Source organism: Enoplosus armatus, chromosome 11 (assembly GCF_043641665.1).
Source record: "Enoplosus armatus isolate fEnoArm2 chromosome 11, fEnoArm2.hap1, whole genome shotgun sequence".
In the NCBI taxonomy this organism is placed as follows: domain Eukaryota; kingdom Metazoa; phylum Chordata; class Actinopteri; order Centrarchiformes; family Enoplosidae; genus Enoplosus; species Enoplosus armatus.
This window is the reverse complement of record NC_092190.1, coordinates 1,662,043-1,689,539: the sequence shown is the minus strand read 5'-3', so window position 1 is coordinate 1,689,539 and position 27,497 is coordinate 1,662,043. Positions and strand designations below refer to the sequence as shown.

Genomic DNA, 27,497 nt, shown 5'->3' with positions numbered 1-27,497 from the left:
ATCAGGTTTCCATCCCACACAAGTTCCACTGTTTTCAGCCACAACATTGCACGTGCTCCACAGCTGGAAAACCTCCAGCTTCACTCCAAGTACTCTCTCAGCCTACCTAACCGGCTGGAATTATCACCTGCTATTTCCTTCTCTGGACATCATGTCCTTCTGCAATTTTATAACCCATGTTCAATCCATCCAAAAAAATCCGGTCCTCCACTATCCAGCAAGGCAGAATATAAGTCTAGTGTGTCAAGGTGCAACATTATTCAGTATTAGCTCAAAGACAAAAATGTTCCAAAAAAATGCTTCTGTATCTACAGTAGCTGTTGAATGTAGAGAGGAGCTGAGTTAATCTTTGCCTGAACTCAGATGATGACGAGCAGGTTGAGAGCTACTGTGAGCAGAGAGATGGAGGACAGCACAAGATGAATGAGCAGTGCTTCGGACCAAGGAGTCATGGGCTTCCTGCAGGAGGTGTTGAAGAGTTATGGAAAGCAGAGCTCCGGCCCATTCTTAACCTCCATCCTCACAGATCTGCAGATAGCTGCAGCTCTGGCAGCTTTCTGCCCAGAACTCTCTGTCATACAGCTGCTTTATCTCTTTCTACCATCGTCTCTATCCCTCCCCTCCTCTCTCACTGTCTCTGTTGGACACTGATGTCCTTCCTCCCTCGCTCTACACATCCCACCATGATCTTCATCACTTGTTCTGCCATCCTCTCTCTCTATCTCTCTCCCTCTCTCTCATACACTTTCTGTTATTCAGCCCACGTACCGGGAGCAAACTTCCTGGACTCCACCCCGAGAGGAAGGGTCCCACTCGGCCACCCAGACTGAGCAAACAAAGGCCTGGACACGTGGAGACGTTGGCCTCTCTCTGTTGTTTGGGGAAGAGCAGTGGTTGGTAAACCAGGGAGCACTGGAAATGTGACAGACCAGTGGCAGAGTTGCGGAGTGTGTTGTGCATATACTCAACCCAAAGCAGTTGTTTTGACTAAGAGGAAGGGTTGTTGGAGGAGATGCACTGCAGTACCGTCTCCATGTCCTGATTCATGGGACTCAGGGACTTCAGACCATCATCGACATAGAAGTCGCACATCACAAAGTTCTTAATATCAGGGTCAACGTTGAACTGGCTGACCTGAACACACTGGTGTAGGCCATGAATTGCCGCTGCAGGTAAGGGGCTATTACCAGACGTGGACCCTCATGCAATAATCCACAATGTCTTTGGAGAGGTCACTGTCATGAAACCAAAGAAAACGTAGGAAATCCCTGTCATCTTCCGTTACCAAAAAACAATAGAACATATGTTCTATAGTCCACCGAAAGGCCTGTAGCGCCCAGTTAACAGCGCATTGTTGAGCGATATATACCATAGTATTGGCACTAGAATCTAACACCACTTGAAGTTTTGGTTTGGGTTGGTAAGGACCATAATTCTTTTTCCTCACTGAGAGGAGCAGGCTACCTCAGCATGGGCATTTTTAAACATCTTGTCCATGAAGCTGAGGAAGTGGCCTTTTATTTCATGCTTCCTCTCAAAGTTGCACCTGAGAGACATGAGACAGCTCAGTGCTTGGGGCATGTTGTTGGGAAGCCGCTGATGTGGACACTTAAAGGGTAATGGTGCTACTCACCTGTTGCTTGAATCTTTCCGTCATCCTTCGTCCATCATTTTCAAGAAGGAGGCATCCTGAATCGAGTCAACTGGTTGTCATCTTCGGGCCACTTTGCATCCCAAGTGGTCACCGTCACAGGTTGATTTCTCCTCTCCACTTCTCCCGATGTTGGGGGTGATTGGAGTCCTGGATGTCATTGTATTTTTTTGTGTAGAACAGGGGTGCCCAATACGTCGATCGCGATCTACCGGTCGATCGCAAAGGTAGTGTGGGTAGATCGCATGGCATTAAAGAAATAGACGTCAGCCTATCATCCATCCTCACTATGAAATTTGTCACTTGATTGACATACAGGGCAGCCAGTCTGACATCTGATCTTTTTTGACACATGGGTTACCACGCATGCGCGTACAAGCGCGCCAAGTGCAGAAAAACAAGCTGCCGAGTTTATTAAGTCCAAATACCGTTTCACCTTGACTGATGATCATTTGGAAGTGTGCTACTGTCCGGACTATGCATCCCTGGCTGATTCCATTCAGTGCAAGTCATTGTCAGTAAGGTAATGACAAATAATGTACAGAGTTATATTGTGCAATATGGGTTCATGCAGTTATGCAAGGTACACCAACATATATTGTACATATAAAGAATACTCAATATATTTAGAAATAAATATATGTTTTGCATTTTTATAGAAGGTAGATCATTTTGACTTGGTCATTTTATAAGTCGCTTGCATGCTGAAAAAGTGTGTGCACCCCTGGTGTAGAAGGTGCTCATTGTCAGTGGTTTGTGGACTTTACCTAGACATACATGCCTACAATGGTCCTCCCCAGGTTTAACTTCTGAGCATAGGGCAGGATGTGCGAGCCATTCACCTGTTTCCGGACTTCATGAACTCTGATAATTTCCCAACCCAAGAGAAGCATAAGTGGGGCTTGTGGGTCATTGTCTGGGATGCGGTGTGCCGCTGACTTTAGGTGTGCATGTTGAAGAGCCGCATTGGGGGTGGGGGGCTACGAGGCTGGGTGAAGGGATGCGGACAATGCCATCCAGAGATTCCACTTCATAGCCACTGACGCTTCTTCCTGCCAGTACCTTTACTCCAGCAAATGTTTTCAACGTGAAAGGAGCACTTGGACTCTGAACACTTGACAAACTAGTGACCTGTTGCTCTGCTCGTCCAGAGTCGCATACAGTTTCACTGCTTTGTTTCTGTGGCCAACTGGATATACTTTTTTCAAGAGATATTTTAGAGCAGGATTTGTCTGTAAGATTTGTGCCTCATACTTTTTTGCATTTGGTGGTAACATGAGATTGAGGTGAGGTTTCCTCCTCCTCCTCGACATGCTCTAAGCAAGGTCCACCTGCCATGTCCAGGGTGTGGGTCTGGGACGAAGCCCTGTGTGGTGTCTTTCACTTTTAAGAACATTGAACTTTAATTTTACAGTTCCTCGAGATATATGATGATGAAGAATAGCATTTTAAACACACATTGTTTTCTTTTAAAACGTCTTGTTTTCAATGGGCTTTTCTTGAAATGCAAAACATTTACGTAGAGGGCGCAGTTTTCTATGAATGGGACACAGTTTATTCAAACTCAAGTTACAACATGTATTCCGCCTGAATGCTCTCCCAAGGAACGTAGTTTCTGACTGGGGACCTCAATTCACTTCTTGTTTCTAGATTGAGTTTCACAGACTCCTAGGTCCCACCATCAGGCTGTCCTCAGTGTTCCACCCACAGTCCATTGGCCAGACGTACTGCATGAATCAGGAGATGGAGACGGCCCTCCAGTGCATCTCATCCAACAACCAGTCCTTGTGGTCAATACAACTGCTATGGGTTGAGTATGCGTACAACACACTGCCACTGGTCTGTCACTTTGCCAGTGAACCCACAGCGACAAACTACTGCTCCCTCCCAATCAAGAGAGTGGCCAACGCCTTCCCCCGTCCAAGGCCTTTGTTCACTGACTGTGGCTGGCGAAGTGAGACCCTTCCTCTCGGGGTAGAGTCCGGGAAGTTAGCTCCCTGTTTCATGGGCCCTTTCTCAATCTCAAAGGTGATCAACCCAGCTTTGGTTCACCTCCAACTGCCTCGGTCCATTCGGATCCATTCCACCATCATTGTTTCCAGGTTAAGCCTGTGAGGGAGTGCCAGTTATCTTCCAGTGTAAATACCAATTGAAAGTGGACAACATTAGTGGTATGGGATTACGCCATTCAGTGTAAAGTCTGTGTACATACTAACAGCAGCAAAGTAGCAATGTGTGCATGGACCTAGCACAGAGTTTATGTGCCCGGAATCAGAATGGGATCTAATCGATTCACCCAGGCTTAGGGCCTCTATCCACAGAGCGTTTTTCTCTGGCAGAAAAGTGCTACTAGGGCGCTGGGATGAAGGCTTGTGCTGTGAAAGTAAAAACGCTGCATGTCGGTTTTGCTTCTATGACAACAATATCTAAACGCTATGTTAAGGGGTTTACTACACAGCTAACAACGTGTAGGGTGATAAAAGCTTCAGAAGAACAACATCAGTGGAGTCTGGAAGGGCCTTAGACCCATCTCTGGTTATAGGGAACCCAGCTCCCAGCCTGTGGGGGAGTGGGTGAATGATCTGAACATCTTCTTCAACAGATTTGATCAGGTCCTCCGACCACTGGCTGACGCTGTAGGTCTGGGGCTTGTGACGTTTCAGAACCTGTCTGTAATGCAGAAATAGGAAGATAACATTGTGATCTGCAAAGCCGAGTGGCAGGAGACGTATGCGTCAGTAATATTTCCACGAGTCCAGGATGTTTCCCCTTCTTGTCAGACATATTATCCACGTATTTTTGAAATGAAGGCAGAACACTGTCGAGTCTGCAGCTGTTCAAAGTCACCAACCATAAACACTGGGACCTCTGATATCTACCCTGCATATTGTTAGCACTGTTAGCTGTTAGCTCGGCCTCCCCGAGGAGGGCGATCTCTCTCTCTGTATTGGCTCTGAGGTTTTCTTCCATCTAACTATTAATTTGCTTTTACTTTCTTATAAAATGAAAAAAGCAGCAGAGAGAAAAACACATACAACCATCATATAATGCAACTGATGAGAACCAAATAATTATTTTGTCATAACTTGTCATAATTATTCTTTTGCCCTAAATATGCAATGAGTTATCATCTTTACATAAAATTGACAATGAGGAGAACAACGCGTGAGTTTTCTCATATACAGTTTATAAACTTTATACAGAGAGAGAAGAGAGGGCTTTCACTTCAGTTTTTGGGGATTTTGAATTCAGGGAAATTCTTCGTGTAACAGATCTCGTTTCAGTCAGTCCACAGTCTCTCTACAGTATGTTGGCCTCACAGGAGCCAGGCTGCAGTATCTGAAGAGTGACAATGACTTTCATGGATTTTTTAAACCAGGGGTAAAACAGTGCATAGATCAAGGGGTTTAGACAAGAGTTAAAATAGAACAGAAAGATCACAAATAATCCAGATGGAGTATTGAGCATACTGTCAGCAGCAAGAGTGACACAATAATATGGGCAGAAACATATTAGAAACACAAGTACAAGAACACCAAGAGTCCTGGCTGCTTTCAGCTCAGATTTCCTTGTTGGATTTACTGAACGCTGAAGTGTAGCAGCTGTGATGTGAGAGCGCATGGCACGAGCCTGAGACACAGCCACAACAAATACTCTCATATACAGAACAATGATGATAGTAACTGGAACAATAAAGGTCAAAACAAGGTCAACAACTCCTGCGATAAAGTCAGTGACAATCACACATTCTCCGTAGCAGGAATTATGAATATCTAGCTGAGTCAAGTAATCGTTTATAAAGAGACTGCTGTAGAGAACAGAACAGGACCAGCACAGACAAACGGAGAGTTTAACTCTTGTCACAGTGATTCTGGTGGGGTAATGCAGAGGGTCACAAATAGCCACATAGCGATCAACTGATATGAGCACCATGTCTCCTACTGAGGCAGAGGTTATTATGTACGATGCATACACATACAAAGAGCACATGAGGTCACCATGAAACAAGCAGGATGTTTTTCTGAGGATTTCTATCGGCATCAGCAGGAGGCCCACGAGAAAGTCTGAGACAGCCAGAGAGAGGAGGAGGGTGTTGGAGGGGGTGTGAAGCTGCCTGGGTGGGGAGGGAGAAAAGCACCATTAAACCAACACGTCTTCATATCTACATGACACAACAACCATTTCAATAAAAATATTCCCAAAAAAAAGTTTGAATGTTTTGTACTCCATACCACGTCTATAGTTATCATATGGTCAAGTGTAGACAATTAAAACTACTTGATTATTGAACTTAATTGTTTTGTCAGCAAGGCAGAATATCAGTCTAGTGTGTCAAGGTGCAACATTATTCAGTATTAGCTCAAAGACAAACATGTTCCCAAAAAATGTTTCTGTATCTACAGTAGCTGTTGAATGTAGAGAGGAGCTGAGGAGTTAATCTTTGCCTGAAGTGGGAGACTGAGATGATGACGAGCAGGTTGAGGGTCACAGTGAGCAGAGAGATGGAGGACAGCACAACGTGGATGAGCAGTGCTTCGGACCAAGGAGTCGTGGGCTTCCTGCAGGAGGTGTTGAGGAGTTGCGGGAAGCAGAGCTCCGCTCCGTCCTCAGCCTCCATCCTCGGAGATCTGCAGCTCTGACAGCTTCCTGAACAAACTGATATAACTGTTGTACTTACCTTACATCCTCTTAATTCCTCCCCTCCTCCTTCTAAGTGTCTGTTGGACTCTGATGCTCCTCCTCCCTCGCTCGATACATCACACCATCATCTTCATCACTTTCTTCACTTTCTGCAAACCCCCCGTTATTCTATACCCTTGTTTCCTCTCATTTGACCTACCTCTGTACTGCTTTTTAAAAAAACCTGATTTAAGCAGTGTTTAGACAGACAACAATGCTGCATGAGAAAAACATTTATTTCAGTGAGGCCACTCCACACAGCAGGGGTGCCAACAAAGTGGGCTCCAGGGGAAAGCGCATATTAGTGGTGGACTATGCTGTAATGTGACCGCAGTATTTAGTTTATCTGGCAATGCTCAAGTAAAAAGAAAGGACGGAATGATTGCTGCTGTGATAACTTTATAACTTTATAAAAAAAGATTTTATAACTCACTGTAAACTGCTGTGACGTGATTTGGTGTCTGATAAGCCTTCCAACTCACGGATCTGTTTCTTAAACTAGTCTTCCCAGACCATGTTATATCGCCTCACCAGTGGTAGTAGTAACATATCTACATAATCGCAGCCCCTGGCGCAGTGCAAAGCAGCATCTCTTTAAAACTACTATACTGTGCTCATGATGGTTATGAACTATAGGGGGCCGCTGTGTGAAGGACAGACCAGTATGGCCATAGCATCTCCATAGCACCTCCTAGAAGTGTATGTCGTTTCTGTAGTATGTAAGAAAAACCCAACAGAAAGTGCTATGTGTTTGGGGATGGGAGAGAGGTTGTTGATGTGAGTGGTGTGTCATTCGCAGCTCAATTTATTATCCAGGATGAGTTCAAGGTATTTGAGGCACTCCGTCATCTCAACAGTTTCTGGGAGTCTTAATGAACAGTTGTTTTGTCTTTGTTACATTCAGTTGCAGGTAATTGTTCATGCACCATTTTGAAGTGGGAGATGGAGTCTTGATAGCCTAAAACAGAGTCATTGTCATTAAGGAGTGCAGGGGTAGTCGTGTCATTGGACTATTTGAAGTATGTGGCAATAGGTGAGGAGCTGATTCAGTTATTGGTGTAGAGGGTAAACAGAAAAGGCCCAGGACACAACCTTGTGGGGTTCCGGTGTCGGTGTGATGATGGTTGAGGATGTTACATTGCCCACCCTAAGTGATTGTGGAAACACTCAGAAAGCAAGTCTGGACTTCCAGTTGAGCTAGCTATGGAGTAAGACGTTGGTGTGTGGGAGCTCCCACAGACTTTGCCTCAAACAGTATTTTATTTGCGCCTGTTATTAGTTAAATTGTCCAGTTACATCTGTGTTTACTGGCCACTCGACTTTCCATCATGGAGAAATCTTAAAGTGCAGAATAAAAGCACGAAAGGATGACATGCTACTCAATCTCAACAGCGACCTTGCCCTCAGGCCGCACCTCAGTGCCCGAGTGATTCTCCTCCCCGCTCTGAGTACGTCTTCGCCCCAGCTCAAACACTTGTGGACCCCTCATCCCTGAAACTTGAGCTCCTCGCCGTCTTGCGTAAAGACATAGCGGACATCTTTAAGACAGAGCTACGTGCGGCTCTCGGTGACGATTTATCCATAATGAAACTTGAACTACAAGCAGTAAAGACACAGCTCGCCAACAACACAGCCTCCACACAAGCTGAATTGTGTTCGCTAAAAGGAACGGTGGTTGAAATTGAACAGTCCCTATCAACTTGCACTGATGATATCGTCGCGATCCAAAACAATTGGATTTGGATGTTTGATCATGCCGAAATAACATCAGGATTGTGGGGGTCCCTGAGGAAGTGGGCAATAACTCCACCATGACAATCGCGACGTTGCTCAAAGAAGCACTCCACCTGGAGAAGGAGCCTCTGATGGACAGATGCCACAAGAACCTCCACCCGGTGAGCGGCCACGCGCTACTGTAGCCCAACTTCTCTACCACTCGGACTGCAACGACATTCTGCGTGGGGCAAGAGAACGCTGTAGAATTAACATCAGGGACATGTCTATCTCCATCTTCCCAGACCATACGGCAAATATAGCACGGGCCCGTGCTGCATTCAACGAGGTCAGACGTCAACTCCGGGGAATGAAAGTAGCAAGATATGGTCTAATCCACCCGGCTCGCCTGCGCATTTCTTACGGTGGTGAAGAGAAGTTATTCCTGTCACCTGAGGAAGCTCAGATCTTCATTAAGAAAATTAATTGCCTTGATCCGTCGACCTCCATCCACCTGCCGCTCCCTCCGGACCCAAGATTCAGCTGAATCCTCGTCTCCATTCTCCTCCGCCTCATCTGCTCCATATCCATTGCCCTTTCCCCTCTATGTCTGCCGCTGTCGCAGATTTTCAATAAATCATTGTTACCCACTCTTCTGGCTGTTTGAGTCTAAGTTGAGTCCAGTAGTTTAGACCTGCATAACAGTACCAACTGGCAACAAACATGGACCCAGAATCCGCACTGCAGAAGGCCCTCTCCAACCAAGGAAAATTACGAGGTAAACATGAACAAATGCTCCGCTCCCTCTCCAACAGTAATCAAGCTTTGTTTCATCAGATCACTCAACTAACAAATCAGCTCACCCTACTATCAGCGCAACTCACCACTGGTGTAGCTTCTCATCCCAGCCCTCCTCCTTCTCCGCCGCCACCGTCGCCTCCCGCTCCTCAGCCACACCAAGAATCCCACGCCCCGGATCCCAAGCCATTCTCCGGTGAGTTGGACAAATGCCGGGGTTTTCTGTTCCAGTGCTCCCTAGTCTTCCGTCAGCATCCAGTGCTCCCTAGTCTTCCGTCAGCACCCCCTCACGTTTCCAACGGATCAGGCAAGGGTACATTATGTGATCGGTTAACTGCAAGGAAAAGCTTTAGCTTGGGCCGAAGCCGTAAATACCAGTTCTGATATCTCCACGCTGAATTATGATGAGCTTGCCAACAGACTTCGGAGTGTGTTTGACCATCCTGATCACTCCGGAAGCGCGAACAAACGCCTGTATAACATCTGTCAGGACCCCCGTGGCAGAATACTCTGTTGAATTCCGCACACTGGCTGCAGATGCGGGATAGAGTGACCCGTTGCTCAGATGCGCTTCTTTGAATGGCCTCGGAGAACAATTAAAAGATGAGATTGCCACTCGCGATGAGCCTCCCGATTTGGACTCTCTTATTTCTCTGGCCATAAAGATTGATAACCGGCTTTTGGAGCGTCACCGTGAGAGGGCAGGACACTCGCCGCTTCTGTGTTTTCCTCCAGTGCGGTGCGCTACTCCGCATTCATCCTCCGGAGAAGCATCCAACTCTTCTTCCCTCGCCACAGCCCTGGAGGAGCCCATGCAACTTGTGCGCACGCGCCTCTCTCCGATGGAGCGGACCCGGAGAATGCTAAGAGGGGAACGTCTTTACTGCGGACAGCTCGGACATTACATTGCTGTCTGCCCAGTACGGCCAAAAGATCAGATTAAGCTAAAGATAATTTCTTCACCTCAGACTCCTATAGTTCTAGGACACCCCTGGTTGGCAAAACATAATCCACACATTGATTGGTCCAGAAATAAGATCATTAACTGGAGTAATTATTGTCTCTCCACCCGCCTGTAATCTGTGCTGCCTCCAGCAGAGGGCGCCACCAGTACACCCAACCCTGATTCCCCCTGATTTATCTTCTATTCCCTATGATTATCATGACCTGGCAGAGGTTTTTCATAAGGATCTGGCCCCAATCACTACCCCCCCCCCCAATGACTACTCCACTGACCTCCTTCCAGGTGCCCCTTTGCCCACCAGCAGACTATACAATCTCTCCAGCCCTGAGAGGGAGGCATTGGAGAAATACATCAAAGAGTCTTTGGCAGCCGGTCTTATCCGTCCCTCCTAATCCCCCGTGGCAGCAGGATTTTTTTTCGTTCCAAAGAAAGACAAGACCCTCCGTCCCTGTATAGACTATCGCGGCTAAACACCATCACAGTTAAGAACAAATACCCCTTACCTCTGATTTCTGCTGCATTCAAACCACTTCACAAGGCCACAGTGTTTTCCAAGCTGGATCTCCGCAATGCATATCATCTGATCAGAATCAAGGAGGGAGATGAATGGAAAACTGCCTTCAACACCCCTTTGGGCCACTTTGAATATCTGGTAATGCCTTTTGGTCTCACTAATGCTCCTGCAGTCTTGCAGTCCCTAGTGAATGATGTCTTAAGAGATTTTTTGAACCGTTTCGTGTGCCTGGATGACATCCTCATTTTTTCTGAAAAAATGTCTGACCACATTTCCCATGTCCAACAGGTGCTGCAGAGGCTGTTGGAAAACAGACCATATGTCGAGGCGGAGAAATGTGAGTTTCATGTGGAATCAGTGAGTTTTCTGGGATATATAGTGGTGAGGGGACAGCTGAAGGCAGATCCAGATAAAATCCGAGCTGTAGCAGAGTGGCCACGTCCCAGTAACCAAAAACAGCTTCAGAGATTTCTGGGTTTTGCTAACTTTTACAGACGCTTCATCCGCAACTATCGCAAAGTGGCAGCCCCCCTAACCAAACGTTGTTTGGACTGACCATAAAAATTTAGCCGACTGGATGTCCGCTAAACGACTCAATCCCAGACAGGCTCGCTGGGCTCTGTTGTTTGGCCGATTCTCCTTCACACTCACATATCGTCCTGGTTCCAGAAACGTGAAACCAGACGCACTCTCCCGGATACACAATTCTGTGACAGGAACCAGGAAAAGAGATCATATTTCTCCTGTATTAGCTTTGCTGCACTGGCTCCCTGTAAAATCTAGAATAGAGTTTAAAATCTCTTTCTGTCTATCTGTCTCTCCCCCTCCCTCTTTCTCCCTCCCCCGCTACGTCTCTCTCTCTCTCTCTCTCAAACCCAACCGGTCAAAGCAGATGACCGCCCACCGAGTCTGGTTCTGCTCGAGGTTTCTGCCTCTTAAAAGGAAGTTTTTCCTTGCCACTGTCGCCAAAGGTCTTGCTCATGGTGGGAACTGTTGGGTCTCTGTAATAACATTATAAAGAGTCGGTCTAGACCTGCTCTTTTTGTAAAGTGTCATGAGATGACTTTTTGTTGTGATTTGGCGCTATACAAATAAAACTGAACTGAATTGAATTTATTGGCTCAAGTCCCCAAACACTCCCTGGTGCAGATTGGAAGCACTCTCTTGTACCTCATCTTCCCTCTCCACCCTGCTGTACGCATCCCTACCTATCCAAATCAAACATTATACAGACAACCCAGTAGTTCTTACCACTTTAAAAATCTGGCAGCAATTTAGCCACCATTTTAAGTTCTTAACTGCATCAACCTTGGCTCCAATATGTAATAATCATTCATCCCCCCCTTCATCTTTAGATTCATTTTTCTCCCAGTGGAACAGTAAAGGTATTAAGACTTTTCAAGACTTGTATACAGAAGGGGTGTTCGCAGATTTTTCTTATATGTCATCCACATTTGGACTACTGCTTTCTTTAAAACTACATCAAAGAGCACCAGTTTCCAAAATTAATAACTCCCTCATGTCATTTGAAGATAGTGGTACAATTAAAACAAACAGGTAATTGCATTCACGTCTCTCATAGCCAGACGAATCGTACCATTACATTGGAACTCTGCCAAGAGTGCTTCTACATCCCAATGGCTTAAAGATGTTATGTTCTTTCTCAAACTGGAGAAAATAAAATATACCCTGAGAGGTTCAAGGAAAAAAAAAATTCATATATGGCAGCCCTTTATGACCCATGTTAATGTGTTGCACCGCTTGCCCTCCGATTAATCCCAGTATGTACCTGCCCAGCTATCCATGTTTGTTTGTTAGTTTCTCCATATTTTTTCTTTTCCTGTTGACTCTGTATTTCTCTTAGGTGTGTCATCACACCCCAGCCACAGTTGTGTGTGTGTGTGTGTGTGTGCGGGATAGGGTTGGTTGGGGGTTGGGTGGGGTTCGTGACATGTGGGAGTTAGTCATTTTATTCTCTGCTTTTGATTTACATTTTTTTTTCTTTTCTATTTTCTTTTATTCTTTTTCATTTCTTTTTTAAATTATTTTTGTATCCATTTATTCAATTATTATTTTGCACTGTTGTTTTTGTACCTTAAATTCTACCTATATATATAATATATATATATATTATATCTATATTATAGATTATATAGTATATTTTTGTACCTTAAATTCTACCGATATATTGGTAGAATTTAAGGTACAAAAACAACAGTTTTTATATATGCATATATATACAGTATATATTATAACTTTTGTCATTAATGTTACTTTTATTTACTTTTTTTGTTTTTCTACAAATCCTTGTGATGTTGGGAAAACTGCAATATATACTGTAACTACTGAGATGCCCCCTTTTTCATTTTTGTTAGTTAATAAAAAAGAATTATCAGAATTATCAGAAAGCAAGTCCTGCTGCTGAAAGGCTTTTCATACCTTAATCTACGATTGATATGGTGGGTGACGCAGGGTTTGGAATTTGGATATTTCCTGAAGGTCTAAAGTTGCTATCAAAAATTTCCCAGTCTATGCAGGCAAATGAACCCTGTAATTGTGTAATGGCGTCCTCCGACCACTGGCTGACGCTGTAGGTCTGGGGCTTGTGACGTTTCAGAACCTGTCTGTAATGCAGAAATAGGAAGATAACATTGTGATCTGCGGGAGACGTATGCGTCAGTAATATTTCCATGAGTCCAGAATGTTTCCCCTTCTTGTCAGACATATTGTCCACGTATTGTTGAAATGAAGGCAGAACACTGTCGAGTCTGCAGCTGTTAAAAGTCACCAGCCATAAACACTGAGAGAGAAAAACACATGCAACCATCATATAATGCAACTGATGAGAACCAAATAATTATTTTGTCATAACTTGTCATAATTATTCTTTTGCCCTAAATATGCAATGAGTTATAATCTTTACATAAAATTGACAATGAGTAGAACAACGCGTGAGTTTTCTCATATACAGTTTATAAACTGTATACAGAGAGAGAAGAGAGGGCTTTCACTTCAATTTTTGGGATTTTTAATTCAGTGAAAATGTTTGTATATCAGATCTTGTTTTAGTCAGTCCACAGTCTCTCTACAGTATGTTGGCCTCACAGGAGCCAGGCTGCAGTATCTGAAGAGTAAAAATGACTTTCATTGCTTTTCTAAACCAGGGGTAAAACAGTGCATAGATCAAAGGGTTTAGACAAGAGTTAAAATAGAACAGAAAGATCACAAATAATCCAGATGGAGTAATGAGTAAGCTGTCAGCAGCAAGAGTGACACAATAATATGGGCAGAAACATATTAGAAACACAAGTACAAGAACACCAAGAGTCCTGGCTGCTTTCAGCTCAGATTTCCTTGTTGGATTTACTGAACGCTGAAGTGTAGCAGCTGTGATGTGAGAGCGCATGGCACGAGCCTGAGACACAGCCACAACAAATACTCTCATATACAGAACAATGATGATAGTAACTGGAACAATCAAGGTCAAAACAAGGTCAACAACTCCTGCAATAAAGTCAGTGACAATCACACATTCTCCGTAGCAGGAATTATGAATATCTAGCTGAGTCAAGTAATCGTTTATAAAGAGACTGTTGTAGAGAACAGAACAGGACCAGCACAGACAAACGGAGAGTTTAACTCTTCTCACAGTGATTCTGGTGGGGTAATGCAGAGGGTCACAAATAGCCACATAGCGGTCGGCTGATATGAGCACCATGTCTCCTATTGAGGCAGAGGTTATGGTGTATGCTACAAAATTACACAAAGAACACATGAGGTCACCAAGAAACCAGCAGGATGCTCTCATGTGGATTACACCTGGCATCAGCACGAGGCCCAAGAGAAAGTCTGAGACAGCCAGAGAGAGGAGGAGGATGTTTGTGGGGGTGTGGAGCTGCCTAGAGGGAAAGAGAAAAGAGTCGATAACCCAACAAGTCCTCATATCTAAATGACAAAATGTTGTTTCATTTCAGTGCCTTCAAAAACAATCAAGGAAAAAGGTTTTCTTTGCTGATCTGCCGCAGCAACAGGCCTTTTTCACAGCAGACATTTTGACCTGTCATAGTAGGAAAAGAACAGGTGTTACAGTACTAACATTACTGTTGTCATTATTCCCAGTAAAACATAACAGCGAGACATCACCAGCATGCACAACACCAGGACCCTGAAACTGAAGCACCTAAATGTTTTACACCTTTGTTTTTCCGACTGTGACATGTCAAAATATCTTCTGTGGTTCCATTGTTAAGGTCTGGTTCATCTTAGGCAATAAGACTTTACAGTAGAACAGTTAACAGTTAACAAAAGCCACAGAGTGTCAGAAACCATCTGACACTGTATGTTTTATACTTACACTTGACATACCACTCGATTTCTAACTCAGTACATCACGGTCATATATAAACCTAAGCCACTATACACACTGTATATACTGCATACTGACATGTATACATGCATATACTGTACATATCCACATACATCATGTATATAAAGCACCCTGTTACATTAATCATTCAATATTTCTTCCAGCATGATCACACAATCCTACACTATTCTTGTTTACATAAAGACAATCTGTTGTTGTTCATTGTTGTATTGTTTATACTATATGTATATTTATCTTCTGTCTTATATATACATCATACCTAAATGTCTACCTTTGTTCAGCTTTGCTGTCCTTGGTTTTCAGCCGTATTTCTATTCTGTGTAAGTAAATAGAGAGCAAAAATGTGTACACATACTTGGCCTTCTTCTGATTCTGATTGAAACATTACAGACGTGGTTCAAAGAAACCAAGGAATCTTGTTAGTAGGAGACATGTAGTTTGCCAGATTTAAAAAGTAGCTCAATTCTTCTTGGATCTCAGTGTTCACAGTTGTAAAACTTAAACTGTGGGTTCTGCTGAGACATGAAACTTTACCTGAAGTGGGAGACTGAGATGATGACAAGCAGGTTGAGAGCTATAGTGAGCACACAGTTGGAGGGCAGCAGAATGTTCAGGAGCACAGCTTCAGACCAAGGAAGTGTCGGCTTCTTGCAGGAGATGTTGAGGAGTTGTGGAAAACAGAACTCCGCTCCGTCCTGGGTCTCCATCATGAGAGAGAGGAGGAGGAGGAGGAGGAGGAGGAGAAGCTGCAGCTCTGGCAGCTTTCTGCCCAGAACTCTCTGTCATACAGCTGCTTTATCTCTTTCTATCATGGTCTCCATCCCTCCCCTCCTCTCTCACTGTCTCTGTTGGACACTGATGTCCTTCCTCCCTCGCTCTACACATCCCACTATCATCTTCATCACTTCACCTATTCCACTCCCCCCTCCCCCTCCGGCTCCTCACAGCCCCCCACCCCCCTGTGAAAGCTTTCCTCACACCTCGTTCCCCAGTCCCCAGGCTGACGGCACTCTTCAACCTGACGACTCCACCCCTCCCCCACCGGTCACCTCTACAGTGTGCTTCACTGCCGACCATGTTAGAAGACAGCTGAGGAGACTCCACTCCAGCAAGGCTGCAGGCCCCGATGGTGTCAGCCCAAGGGTGCTTAAAGCCTGTGCCCCCCAGCCATGTGGAGCTATGTCTTCAACATGAGCCTGAGTCTTCAGAGGGTCCCCGTGCTGTGGAAGACATCCTGCCTCGTTCCTGTGCCAAAGACGCCGCGACCCAGTGGCTCCAAGGACTGCAGACCCGTGGAACTGACCTCCCACATCATGAAGACCCTGGAGAGACTCGTCCTGGAGCTTCTCCGGCCCTTGGTCAAGCCACACTTGGACCCCCTTCAGTTCGCCTATCAGCCCCGACTTGGAGTGGAGGATGCCATCATCTACCTGCTCAACCGCGTCTACGCCCACCTGAATAAGCCGGCGAGCACTGTGAGAGTCATGTTTTTTTCTCCAGTGCGTTCAACACCATCCGTCCGGCTCTACTGGGTGAGAAGCTGACGGAGATGCAGGTGGATGCCCCCCTCGTGTCCTGGATTGTGAACTACCTGACTGGCAGACCACAGTATGTGTGCTTACAACACTGTGTGTCAGACAGAGTGGTCAGCAACACCGGGGCCCCGCAGGGGACTGTCCTCTCTCTCTTCCTCTTTACCGTCTACACCACAGACTTCAGCTACTGCACAGAGACCAGCCATCTTCAGAAGTTTTCTGACGACTCAGCAATAGTTGGATGTATCAGCAAAGGTGATGAGGAGGAGTACAGGGCTGCTGTGGACAACTTTGTCACATGGTGCGAGCAGAACCACCTGCAGCTCAACGTGACAAAGACAAAGGAACTGACTGTTAATCTGAGGAGGACCAAGGTGCCGATGACCCCTTTTTCCATCCAGGGGGTCAGTGTGGACATTGTAGAGGATTACAAGTACCTGGGAGTTCACATAGACAATAAACTGGACTGGGTAAAGAACATTAATGCCCTCTACAGGAAGGGCCAGAGCCGTCTCTACTTTCTGGGGCGGCTGAGGTCCTTCAACATCTGCCGGACTATGCTGAGGATGTTTTATGAGTCTGTGGTGGCCAGTGCTATCCTCTATGCTGTTGCATGCTGGGGCAGCAGGCTGAGGGTGGCGGACTCCAACAGACTCAACAAACTGATCCGCAAGGCCAGTGACGTTTTGGGGGTGGAGCTGGACTCTCTGACGGTGGTGTCAGAGAGGAGGACGCTGTCTAAGCTGCGGGGCATCTTGGACAATGTTTCACATCCTCTCCATGACGTACTGGTCGGACACAAGAGCAGCTTCAGTGGGAGACTCGTTCCTCCCAAATGTACAACAGAGCGCCACAGGAAATCATTCCTGCCTGTGGCCATCAGACTGTTCAACTCCTCCCACTCAGTGTCAGACTGGAAATCTGTATCTATCTCACCTGTTCATACACCACCTCACTATTTATTCTAAATGTTTAAGTGCAATACATATATAGTCAGACACTTCGGTGCAACACATACATACATATGCATTGTTATTGTATATATATTTTTTACCTCATTTCACTTAAATACTGTAAATGTGTATATTTTTTATTTTCTATTTCTTATTTTTATACTTTGTATATACTCTTAGTTCTAAATTATGCTACTTTTCTACTCTTGAATGGGAGCACCGGTACTGTACAAATTCCCCCCGGAGATCAATAAAGTATTTCTGATTCTGATTCTGATTCTGACTTGTTAAGCCTCTGTCTCTCTCCCTCTCATACACTTTCTGTTTTTCGGCCCACGTACCGGGTAGTAAACATCCTGGACTCCACCCCGAGAGGAAGGGTCCCACTCGGCCACCCAGACTGAGCGAACAAAGGCCTGGACGCGTGGAGACGTTTCCCTCTCTCTCTTGTTTAGGGAAGAGCAGTGGTTGGTAGACCAGGGAGCCCTGGAAATGTGATAGACCAGTGGCAGAGATGCTACCATGCTACCACCTAGCATGCTACCTCAGCATGAATATTTTTAAACATCTTGTCCATGAAGCTGAGGAAGTGGCCTTTTATTTCATGCTTCCTCTCAAAGTTGCACCTGAGAGACATGAGACAGCTCAGTGCTTGGGGCCTGTTGTTGGGAAGCCGCTGATGTGGACACTTAAAGGGTAATGGTGCTACTCACCTGTTGCTTGAATCTTTCCGTCATCCTTCGTCCATCATTTTCAAGAAGGAGGCATCCTGAATCGAGTCAACTGGTTGTCATCTTCGGGCCACTTAGACACATTGCATCCCAAGTGGTCACCGTCACAGGTTGATTTCTCCTCTCCACTTCTCCCGATGTTGGGGGTGATTGGAGTCCTGGATGTCATTGTATTTTTTTGTGTAGAACAGGGGTGCCCAATACGTCGATCGCGATCTACCGGTCGATCGCAAAGGTAGTGTGGGTAGATCGCATGGCATTAAAGAAATAGACGTCAGCCTATCATCCATCCTCACTATGAAATTTGTCACTTGATTGACATACAGGGCAGCCAGTCTGACATCTGATCTTTTTTGACACATGGGTTACCACGCATGCGCGTACAAGCGCGCCAAGTGCAGAAAAACAAGCTGCCGAGTTTATTAAGTCCAAATACCGTTTCACCTTGACTGATGATCATTTGGAAGTGTGCTACTGTCCGGACTATGCATCCCTGGCTGATTCCATTCAGTGCAAGTCATTGTCAGTAAGGTAATGACAAATAATGTACAGAGTTATATTGTGCAATATGGGTTCATGCAGTTATGCAAGGTACACCAACATATATTGTACATATAAAGAATACTCAATATATTTAGAAATAAATATATGTTTTGCATTTTTATAGAAGGTAGATCATTTTGACTTGGTCATTTTATAAGTCGCTTGCATGCTGAAAAAGTGTGTGCACCCCTGGTGTAGAAGGTGCTCATTGTCAGTGGTTTGTGGACTTTACCTAGACATACATGCCTACAATGGTCCTCCCCAGGTTTAACTTCTGAGCATAGGGCAGGATGTGCGAGCCATTCACCTGTTTCCGGACTTCATGAACTCTGATAATTTCCCAACCCAAGAGAAGCATAAGTGGGGCTTGTGGGTCATTGTCTGGGATGAGGTGTGCCGCTGACTTTAGGTGTGCATGTTGAAGAGCCGCATTGGGGGTGGGGGGCTACGAGGCTGGGTGAAGGGATGCGGACAATGCCATCCAGAGATTCCACTTCATAGCCACTGACGCTTCTTCCTGCCAGTACCTTTACTCCAGCAAATGTTTTCAACGTGAAAGGAGCACTTGGACTCTGAACACTTGACAAACTAGTGACCTGTTGCTCTGCTTGTCCAGAGTCACATACAGTTTCACTGCTTTGTTTCTGTGGCCAACTGGATATACTTTTTTCAAGAGATAATTTAGAGCAGGATTTGTCTGTAAGATTTGTGCCTCATACTTTTTTGCATTTGGTGGTAACATGAGATTGAGGTGAGGTTTCCTCCTCCTCCTCGACATGCTCTAAGCAAGGTCCACCTGCCATGTCCAGGGTGTGGGTCTGGGACGAAGCCCTGTGTGGTGTCTTTCACTTTTAAGAACATTGAACTTTAATTTTACAGTTCCTCGAGATATATGATGATGAAGAATAGCATTTTAAACACACATTGTTTTCTTTTAAAACGTCTTGTTTTCAATGGGCTTTTCTTGAAATGCAAAACATTTACGTAGAGGGCGCAGTTTTCTATGAATGGGACACAGTTTATTCAAACTCAAGTTACAACATGTATTCCGCCTGAATGCTCTCCCAAGGAACGTAGTTTCTGACTGGGGACCTCAATTCACTTCTTGTTTCTAGAGTGAGTTTCACAGACTCCTAGGTCCCACCATCAGGCTGTCCTCAGTGTTCCACCCACAGTCCATTGGCCAGACGTACTGCATGAATCAGGAGATGGAGACGGCCCTCCAGTGCATCTCATCCAACAACCAGTCCTTGTGGTCAATACAACTGCTATGGGTTGAGTATGCGTACAACACACTGCCACTGGTCTGTCACTTTGCCAGTGAACCCACAGCGACAAACTACTGCTCCCTCCCAATCAAGAGAGTGGCCAACGCCTTCCCCCGTCCAAGGCCTTTGTTCACTGACTGTGGCTGGCGAAGTGAGACCCTTCCTCTCGGGGTAGAGTCCGGGAAGTTAGCTCCCTGTTTCATGGGCCCTTTCTCAATCTCAAAGGTGATCAACCCAGCTTCGGTTCACCTCCAACTGCCTCGGTCCATTCGGATCCATTCCACCATCATTGTTTCCAGGTTAAGCCTGTGAGGGAGTGCCAGTTATCTTCCAGTGTAAATACCAATTGAAAGTGGACAACATTAGTGGTATGGGTTTACGCCATTCAGTGTAAAGTCTGTGTACATACTAAGAGCAGCAAAGTAGCAATGTGTGCATGGACTTAGCACAGAGTTTATGTGCCCGGAATCAGAATGGGATCTAATCGATTCACCCAGGCTTAGGGCCTCTATCCACAGAGCGTTTTTCTCTGGCAGAAAAGCGCTACTAGGGCGCTGGGATGAAGGCTTGTGCTGTGAAAGTAAAAACGCTGCATGTCGGTTTTGCTTCTATGACAACAATATCTAAACGCTATGTTAAGGGGTTTACTACACAGCTAACAACGTGTAGGGTGATAAAAGCTTCAGAAGAACAACATCAGTGGAGTCTGGAAGGGCCTTAGACCCATCTCTGGTTATAGGGAACCCAGCTCCCAGCCTGTGGGGGAGTGGGTGAATGATCTGAACATCTTCTTCAACAGATTTGATCAGGTCCTCCGACCACTGGCTGACGCTGTAGGTCTGGGGCTTGTGACGTTTCAGAACCTGTCTGTAATGCAGAAATAGGAAGATAACATTGTGATCTGCAAAGCCGAGTGGCAGGAGACGTATGCGTCAGTAATATCTCCACAAGTCCAGGATGTTTCCCCTTCTTGTCAGACATATTATCCACGTATTGTTGAAATGAAGGCAGAACACTGTCGAGTCTGCAGCTGTTCAAAGTCACCAACCATAAACACTGGGACCTCTGATATCTACCCTGCATATTGTTGGCACTGTTAGCTGTTAGCTCGGCCTCCCCGAGGAGGGCGATCTCTCTCTCTGTATTGGGTCTGAGGTTTTCTTCCATCTAACTATTAATTTGCTTTTACTTTCTTATAAAATGAAAAAAGCAGCAGAGAGAAAAACACATACAACCATCATATAATGCAACTGATGAGAACCAAATAATTATTTTGTCATAACTTGTCATAATTATTCTTTTGCCCTAAATATGCAATGAGTTATCATCTTTACATAAAATTGACAATGAGGAGAACAACGCGTGAGTTTTCTCATATACAGTTTATAAACTTTATACAGAGAGAGAAGAGAGGGCTTTCACTTCAGTTTTTGGGGATTTTGAATTCAGGGAAATTCTTCGTGTAACAGATCTCGTTTCAGTCAGTCCACAGTCTCTCTACAGTATGTTGGCCTCACAGGAGCCAGGCTGCAGTATCTGAAGAGTGACAATGACTTTCATGGATTTTCTAAACCAGGGGTAAAACAGTGCATAGATCAAGGGGTTTAGACAAGAGTTAAAATAGAACAGAAAGATCACAAATAATCCAGATGGAGTATTGAGCATACTGTCAGCAGCAAGAGTGACACAATAATATGGGCAGAAACATATTAGAAACACAAGTACAAGAACACCAAGAGTCCTGGCTGCTTTCAGCTCAGATTTCCTTGTTGGATTTACTGAACGCTGAAGTGTAGCAGCTGTGATGTGAGAGCGCATGGCACGAGCCTGAGACACAGCCACAACAAATACTCTCATATACAGAACAATGATGATAGTAACTGGAACAATAAAGGTCAAAACAAGGTCAACAACTCCTGCGATAAAGTCAGTGACAATCACACATTCTCCGTAGCAGGAATTATGAATATCTAGCTGAGTCAAGTAATCGTTTATAAAGAGACTGCTGTAGAGAACAGAACAGGACCCGCACAGACAAACGGAGAGTTTAACTCTTGTCACAGTGATTCTGGTGGGGTAATGCAGAGGGTCACAAATAGCCACATAGCGATCAACTGATATGAGCACCATGTCTCCTACTGAGGCAGAGGTTATTATGTACGATGCATACACATACAAAGAGCACATGAGGTCACCATGAAACAAGCAGGATGTTTTGAGGAGGATTTCTATCGGCATCAGCAGGAGGCCCACGAGAAAGTCCGAGACAGCCAGAGAGAGGAGGAGGGTGTTGGTGGGGGTGTGAAGCTGCCTGGGTGGGGAGGGAGAAAAGCACCATTAAACCAACACGTCTTCATATCTACATGACACAACAACCATTTCAATAAAAATATTCCCAAAAAAAAGTTTGAATGTTTTGTACTCCATACCACGTCTATAGTTATCATATGGTCAAGTGTAGACAATTAAAACTACTTGATTATTGAACTTAATTGTTTTGTCAGCATGGCAGAATATCAGTCTAGTGTGTCAAGGTGCAACATTATTCAGTATTAGCTCAAAGACAAACATGTTCCCAAAAAATGTTTCTGTATCTACAGTAGCTGTTGAATGTAGAGAGGAGCTGAGGAGTTAATCTCTGCCTGAAGTGGGAGACTGAGATGATGACGAGCAGGTTGAGGGTCACAGTGAGCAGAGAGATGGAGGACAGCACAACGTGGATGAGCAGTGCTTCGGACCAAGGAGTCGTGGGCTTCCTGCAGGAGGTGTTGAGGAGTTGCGGGAAGCAGAGCTCCGCTCCGTCCTCAACCTCCATCCTCGGAGATCTGCAGCTCTGACAGCTTCCTGAACAAAATGATATAACTGTTGTACTTACCTTACATCCTCTTAATTCCTCCCCTCCTCCTTCTAAGTGTCTGTTGGACTCTGATGCTCCTCCTCCCTCGCTCGATACATCACACCATCATCTTCATCACTTTCTTCACTTTCTGCAAACCCCCCGTTATTCTATACCCTTGTTTCCTCTCATTTGACCTACCTCTGTACTGCTTTTTAAAAAAACCTGATTCAAGCAGTGTTTAGACAGACAACAATGCTGCATGAGAAAAACATTTATTTCAGTGAGGCCACTCCACACAGCAGGGGTGCCAGCAAAGTGGGCTCCAGGGGAAAGCGCATATTAGTGGTGGACTATGCTGTAATGTGACCGCAGTATTTAGTTTATCTGGCAATGCTCAAGTAAAAAGAAAGGACGGAATGATTGCTGCTGTGATAACTTTATAACTTTACAAAAAAAGATTTTATAACTCACTGTAAACTGCTGTGACGTGATTTGGTGTCTGATAAGCCTTCCAACTCACGGATCTGTTTCTTAAACTAGTCTTCCCAGACCATGTTATATCGCCTCACCAGTGGTAGTAGTAACATATCTACACAAACGCAGCCCCTGGCGCAGTGCAAAGCAGCATCTCTTTAAAACTACTATACTGTGCTCATGATGGTTATGAACTATAGGGGGCCGCTGTGTGAAGGACAGACCAGTATGGCCATAGCATCTCCATAGCACCTCCTAGAAGTGTATGTCGTTTCTGTAGTGTGTAAGAAAAACCCAACAGAAAGTGCTATGTGTTTGGGGATGGCAGAGAGGTTGTTGATGTCAGTGGTGTGTCATTCGCAGCTCAATTTATTATCCAGGATGAGTTCAAGGTATTTGAGGCACTCCGTCATCTCAACAGTTTCATTATTGGTGCTGGGAGTCTTAATGAACAGTTGTTTTGTCTTTGTTACATTCAGTTGCAGGTAATTGTTCATGCACCATTGTGAAGTGGGAGATGGAGTCTTGATAGCCTGAAGTTATTGTCATTAAGGAGTGCAAGTGTAGTCGTGTCATCGGAGTATTTGAGCTGATTCAGTTATTGGTGTAACGGGTAGGTATGGGACCCAATTGCAGCACAGATACAGGCAGGTATGGTTGGTAATGACTTTTATTTTCAGTATGTGCAGGGAATAATGCAGACAGGCACAACTGGAAACAGCAGCTTGAGTCTCACCACCGCACGGTTGATGACCTTCTGAATCTCGAAGGGGCCAATAAACCTGGGTGCCAACTTCTTCGACTCTACCCGCAAGGGTAAATCACGAGTGGACAACCACACCTTCTGGCCGGCATGGTAGGTGGGGGCCTGGGTGCGGCAACGGTTGGCAGCGGTGGCGTAGCGGTCAGCGGAGTAAAGAAGAGTGGCCCGAGCTTGGATCCAGGTCCTGTGGCAGCGGCGGACGAATGCCTGGATCGACGGGCAGGACACCTCCTTTTCCACCCACAGTAGCTGCTGGGACCAGGACGAGGGGTGTTTGAACACCATGCAGCACAGAACTGTCTCCATCTCCTGGTTTTTGCGCTCGGTCTGGCCGTTGGACTGGGGGTGGAACCCGGATGACAAGGTGACGGTGGCCCCGACGAGCGTCCAGAACTCCCTCCAAAACACCGAGGTAAACTGGGGTCCCCGGTCGGAAACCACGTCGGTGGGGAGACCATGAAGGCGGAAGATGTGAAGGAGCGTGAGCGCCGCTGTTTCCTTGGCCGACGGGAGCTTGGGCAGGGGCACGAAGTGGGCCATCTTGCTGAACCGGTCGACCACTGTCAAGATGGTGGTGTGTCCCTTGGACGGTGGCAGACCAGTAACAAGACTTGTGCTGGTTGCAGACGGGGCAAGTGTTCACAAACTCCTGGGTGTTGTCTTCCAGGGTTGCCCACCAGAACCTCCGCTGCACAACCTTCTTGGTCTGCTGGATGCCCGGGTGACAGGTGAGACGGGAGTTGTGAGCCCACTGTAGGACCTCGGACCGCAGAGTGGAGGGAATGAACAGGCGGTCAGCTGGACAGGCACTGGGTCCAGGTTGGTCCTCTAGGGCTGCCTTGACTCTTTCCTCCACCTCCCAGGTGAGAGAGGTGACCCGGTGTGGAGAGAGGAGGATGGTATCAGTTCGCGGTTGCCGATGTCATAGTTTCTCTCTGCCGGGGTCAAACGTGGGGAGAAGAAGGCACAGGGATGGAGTTTCTGGTCGCCGGCTGACCGCTGAGAGAGTACTGCCCCCACCCCTACGTCGGAGGCATCCACCTCCACCGCGAACTGTCTCTCGGGGTCTGGTACTTGGAGGATGGGAGCTGACGTGAACCGGGCCTTAAGAGACAGGAAGGCCTCGTCAGCAGCAGAGGACCACCGGAGCGGAACCTTGGAGGAGGTCAGCGCCGTGAGGGGAGTGGCCATGGTGCTATAACCTGGGATGAATCTGTGGTAGAAATTGGCGAACCCCAGGAAACGCTGTAGCTGCTTGCGGGAGTCAGGAACGGGCCAGGCGGTAACAGCGGACACCTTGGCGGGGTCCATCTGTATGTTCCCTTGACCCACGATGTAACCCAGGAAGGAAACGGACGAAGAGTGGAAATCACATTTTTCGGCCTTCACAAAGAGGAAGTTCTCCAGGAGCCGCTGAAGAACTGCCTGGACATAGTGCACATGTTCCTCCTTGCTTCGGGAGAAGATCAGGATGTCGTCCAGGTAGACAAAGACGTGCTTGTTTAGCATGTCTCTGAGCACGTCATTGGCCAAAGCCTGGAAGACAGCCAGGGCGTTGGTGAGGCTGAAGAGCATCACCAGGTATTTGTAATGACCAGTAGGGGTGTTGAACGCTGTCTTCCACTCATCACCTTCCCGGATGCGGACCAAGTGGTAGGCGTTGCGCAGGTCAAACTTTGAGAAGATGGTGGCCCCCTCCATGAGCTCGAAGGCTGACGCGATGAGTGGGAGGGGGTAGGGATTCTTGACCGTGATGTTGTTGAGGCCCCAGTAATCAATGCAAGGCCGCGGGGACTTGTCCTTCTTCTCCACAAAGAAGAAGCCAGCGCCAGCGGGTGATGAAGAGGGACGGATGATGCCAGCAGCCAAGGAGTCGTTGATGTACGTCTCCGTGGCGTCTCTCTCAGGGGCGGACATAGAGTATTGCCGGCCCCTAGGAGGAGCCATGCCGGGCTGGAGGTCGATGGCGCAATTATACAGTCAATGAGGAGAAAGGGAGGTCGCCTTGGCCTTGCTGAAAACCTCACCAAAGTCTTGGTATTCCACTGGAACCCCTGACAGACCTGGCGCCGGACTGGAACGGGTGGATGGCTGGGGGGCAGCCGCCTGCTTGAGACACACTTAGTGGCAGGAACGACTCCACCCGAGGATGGACCCCGTCGCCCAGTCAATGTTGGGATTGTGGCGCTGGATAACCCAGGACGAGGGGAAGGTGAAGAGACCTTGAAGTGGCCGGCCTGGCCGCAGTAAATGCAGAGGTTGCCCTGGAGACGGCGTTCCCGTTCCTCCGGTGTGAGTCAGGTGCGGCCCACCTGCATGGGCTCAGACTGCCTCAACGGCGGACTTGTCGTGGAACCCCCAGCCTCGGGAGGGATGCAGGGTTGATTGGTCGAGCGTAGGTCTAGCTGCCCCTGTCGCCTCGCCAGGATGCGACGATCAACCCGGGACGTCAGCTCGATCAGCCCATCCAGCAAAGAGGGGAGGTCGTAGGAAACCAACTCGTCCTCTATGTAATCACCCAGCCCCAGCAGGAAGGCGTCACACTGGGCGGCGGAGTTCCATTCACTCTGATGGGCCTTGGTGCGAAAGTCGATGGCGTAGTCAGCGATGTTCCGGTCCCCCTGCCTCAGACCCAGCAGCCCTCCGGTGGCGTCCGGACCCACGGTGACCCCTCCGAACACCTTCCGGAGCTCCGTGGTGAAGGTTGGAAACAAGGAGCAGGCAGGAGTTTGTCACTCCCACTCAGCCGTTCCCCACAGGCGGGCTCTGCCAGTCAAGTGGTTAATGGTGAAAGCCACTTTAGCTTGTTCGTGGGTGAAGGTGTAGGGCTGCAGGGCAAACAGGATGGAACAGTTTGTGATGAAGGGATTGCAGCCCTCCGGATCGATCTCCAGCGCAACGCTCTGGGGTTCCCACCCGGGGCTTGGGTTAGGACGTTCTCGACCCTGTCGGGACTGAGATGAGCCGGTGTGCGCTGGGTCCATCTCTGGCCAGATTGTACTGTAACAGGTAGGTATGGGACCCAATTGCAGCACAGATACAGGCAGGTATGGTTGGTAATGACTTTTATTTTCAGTACGTGCAGGGAATAATGCAGACAGGTACAACTAGAAACAATGCAGGTCTTGCTTCTGGTTGAGAAGCTTGCTTCTGGTTGAGCTAAGCGGAGCCGAACCGGGGTGGAGGTGAGTACAGGGCAGGTAGACAGTTCTGGTACTCACAACAAAGTTCCGAGGGAGCATAGGAGCCAACAGGCGAGTATGCGCACACGGTGGCGTGTGTGGCGATACTGTGAGAGTCTCTGATCCACTGAAAGCCACCGGGGAGAAGATGACTGAACTCACGCTGTGCAGAGAATCACCAAACAGACCAGGGGAGAGGCAGACAGAAACCAGGAATGGAGAGGCGAAGCTTGTGGTCTTAACTGGTATGGTTGTGGCAATGCAGAACTTAATGTAGTCAGTAAAAAAACGGGGACCCTCTTATCTAAGTTGCCATTAAAAATTTCCCAGTCTATGCAGGCAAATGAACCCTGTAATTGTGTAATGGCGTCCTCCGACCAGTGGCTGGCGCTGTAGGTCTGGGGCTTGTGACGTTTCAGAACCTGTCTGTAATGCAGAAATAGGAAGATAACATTGTGATCTGCGGGAGACGTATGCGTCAGTAATATTTCCATGAGTCCAG

The 27,497-nt window shown here is 46.8% G+C and overlaps 3 protein-coding genes across 3 annotated transcripts; all 3 read right to left on the bottom strand.

The window, feature by feature from the left end:
- Positions 1-4,951: 4,951 nt before the first annotated feature.
- Positions 4,952-6,269, bottom strand: LOC139292310 (trace amine-associated receptor 13c-like). The gene is made up of 2 exons (XM_070914614.1): positions 6,097-6,269; positions 4,952-5,765 (listed from the first exon to the last, which is right to left on the bottom strand). Exons 1-2 carry the CDS (start codon positions 6,267-6,269, stop codon positions 4,952-4,954), a joined length of 987 nt encoding a protein of 328 aa, XP_070770715.1.
- A 7,136-nt stretch (positions 6,270-13,405) lies between these two features.
- On the bottom strand, positions 13,406-15,420 carry LOC139292314 (trace amine-associated receptor 13c-like). The gene is made up of 2 exons (XM_070914619.1): positions 15,242-15,420; positions 13,406-14,219 (listed from the first exon to the last, which is right to left on the bottom strand). The coding sequence occupies exons 1-2, from the start codon at positions 15,415-15,417 to the stop codon at positions 13,406-13,408; spliced, it is 990 nt and encodes a 329-aa protein (XP_070770720.1). The 5' UTR covers positions 15,418-15,420.
- Positions 15,421-21,234: 5,814 nt separating this feature from the next.
- On the bottom strand, positions 21,235-22,552 carry LOC139292311 (trace amine-associated receptor 13c-like). The gene is made up of 2 exons (XM_070914615.1): positions 22,380-22,552; positions 21,235-22,048 (listed from the first exon to the last, which is right to left on the bottom strand). Exons 1-2 carry the CDS (start codon positions 22,550-22,552, stop codon positions 21,235-21,237), a joined length of 987 nt encoding a protein of 328 aa, XP_070770716.1.
- Between the last annotated feature and the right edge of the window lie 4,945 nt (positions 22,553-27,497).

Excerpts from the sequence above, each read along its gene's own strand:
- LOC139292310 (XM_070914614.1), bottom strand. The coding sequence starts at position 6,269 with ATGGAGGCTGAGGACGGAGCGGAGCTCTGCTTCCCGCAACTCCTCAAC. Across the intron at positions 5,766-6,096 it reads ATCTCAGTCTCCCACTTCAG|GCAGCTTCACACCCCCTCCA; the intron begins GCAAAGATTAAC and ends CTCCCCACCCAG.
- LOC139292314 (XM_070914619.1), bottom strand. The coding sequence starts at position 15,417 with ATGATGGAGACCCAGGACGGAGCGGAGTTCTGTTTTCCACAACTCCTC. Across the intron at positions 14,220-15,241 it reads ATCTCAGTCTCCCACTTCAG|GCAGCTCCACACCCCCACAA; the intron begins GTAAAGTTTCAT and ends CTTTCCCTCTAG.
- LOC139292311 (XM_070914615.1), bottom strand. The coding sequence starts at position 22,552 with ATGGAGGTTGAGGACGGAGCGGAGCTCTGCTTCCCGCAACTCCTCAAC. Across the intron at positions 22,049-22,379 it reads ATCTCAGTCTCCCACTTCAG|GCAGCTTCACACCCCCACCA; the intron begins GCAGAGATTAAC and ends CTCCCCACCCAG.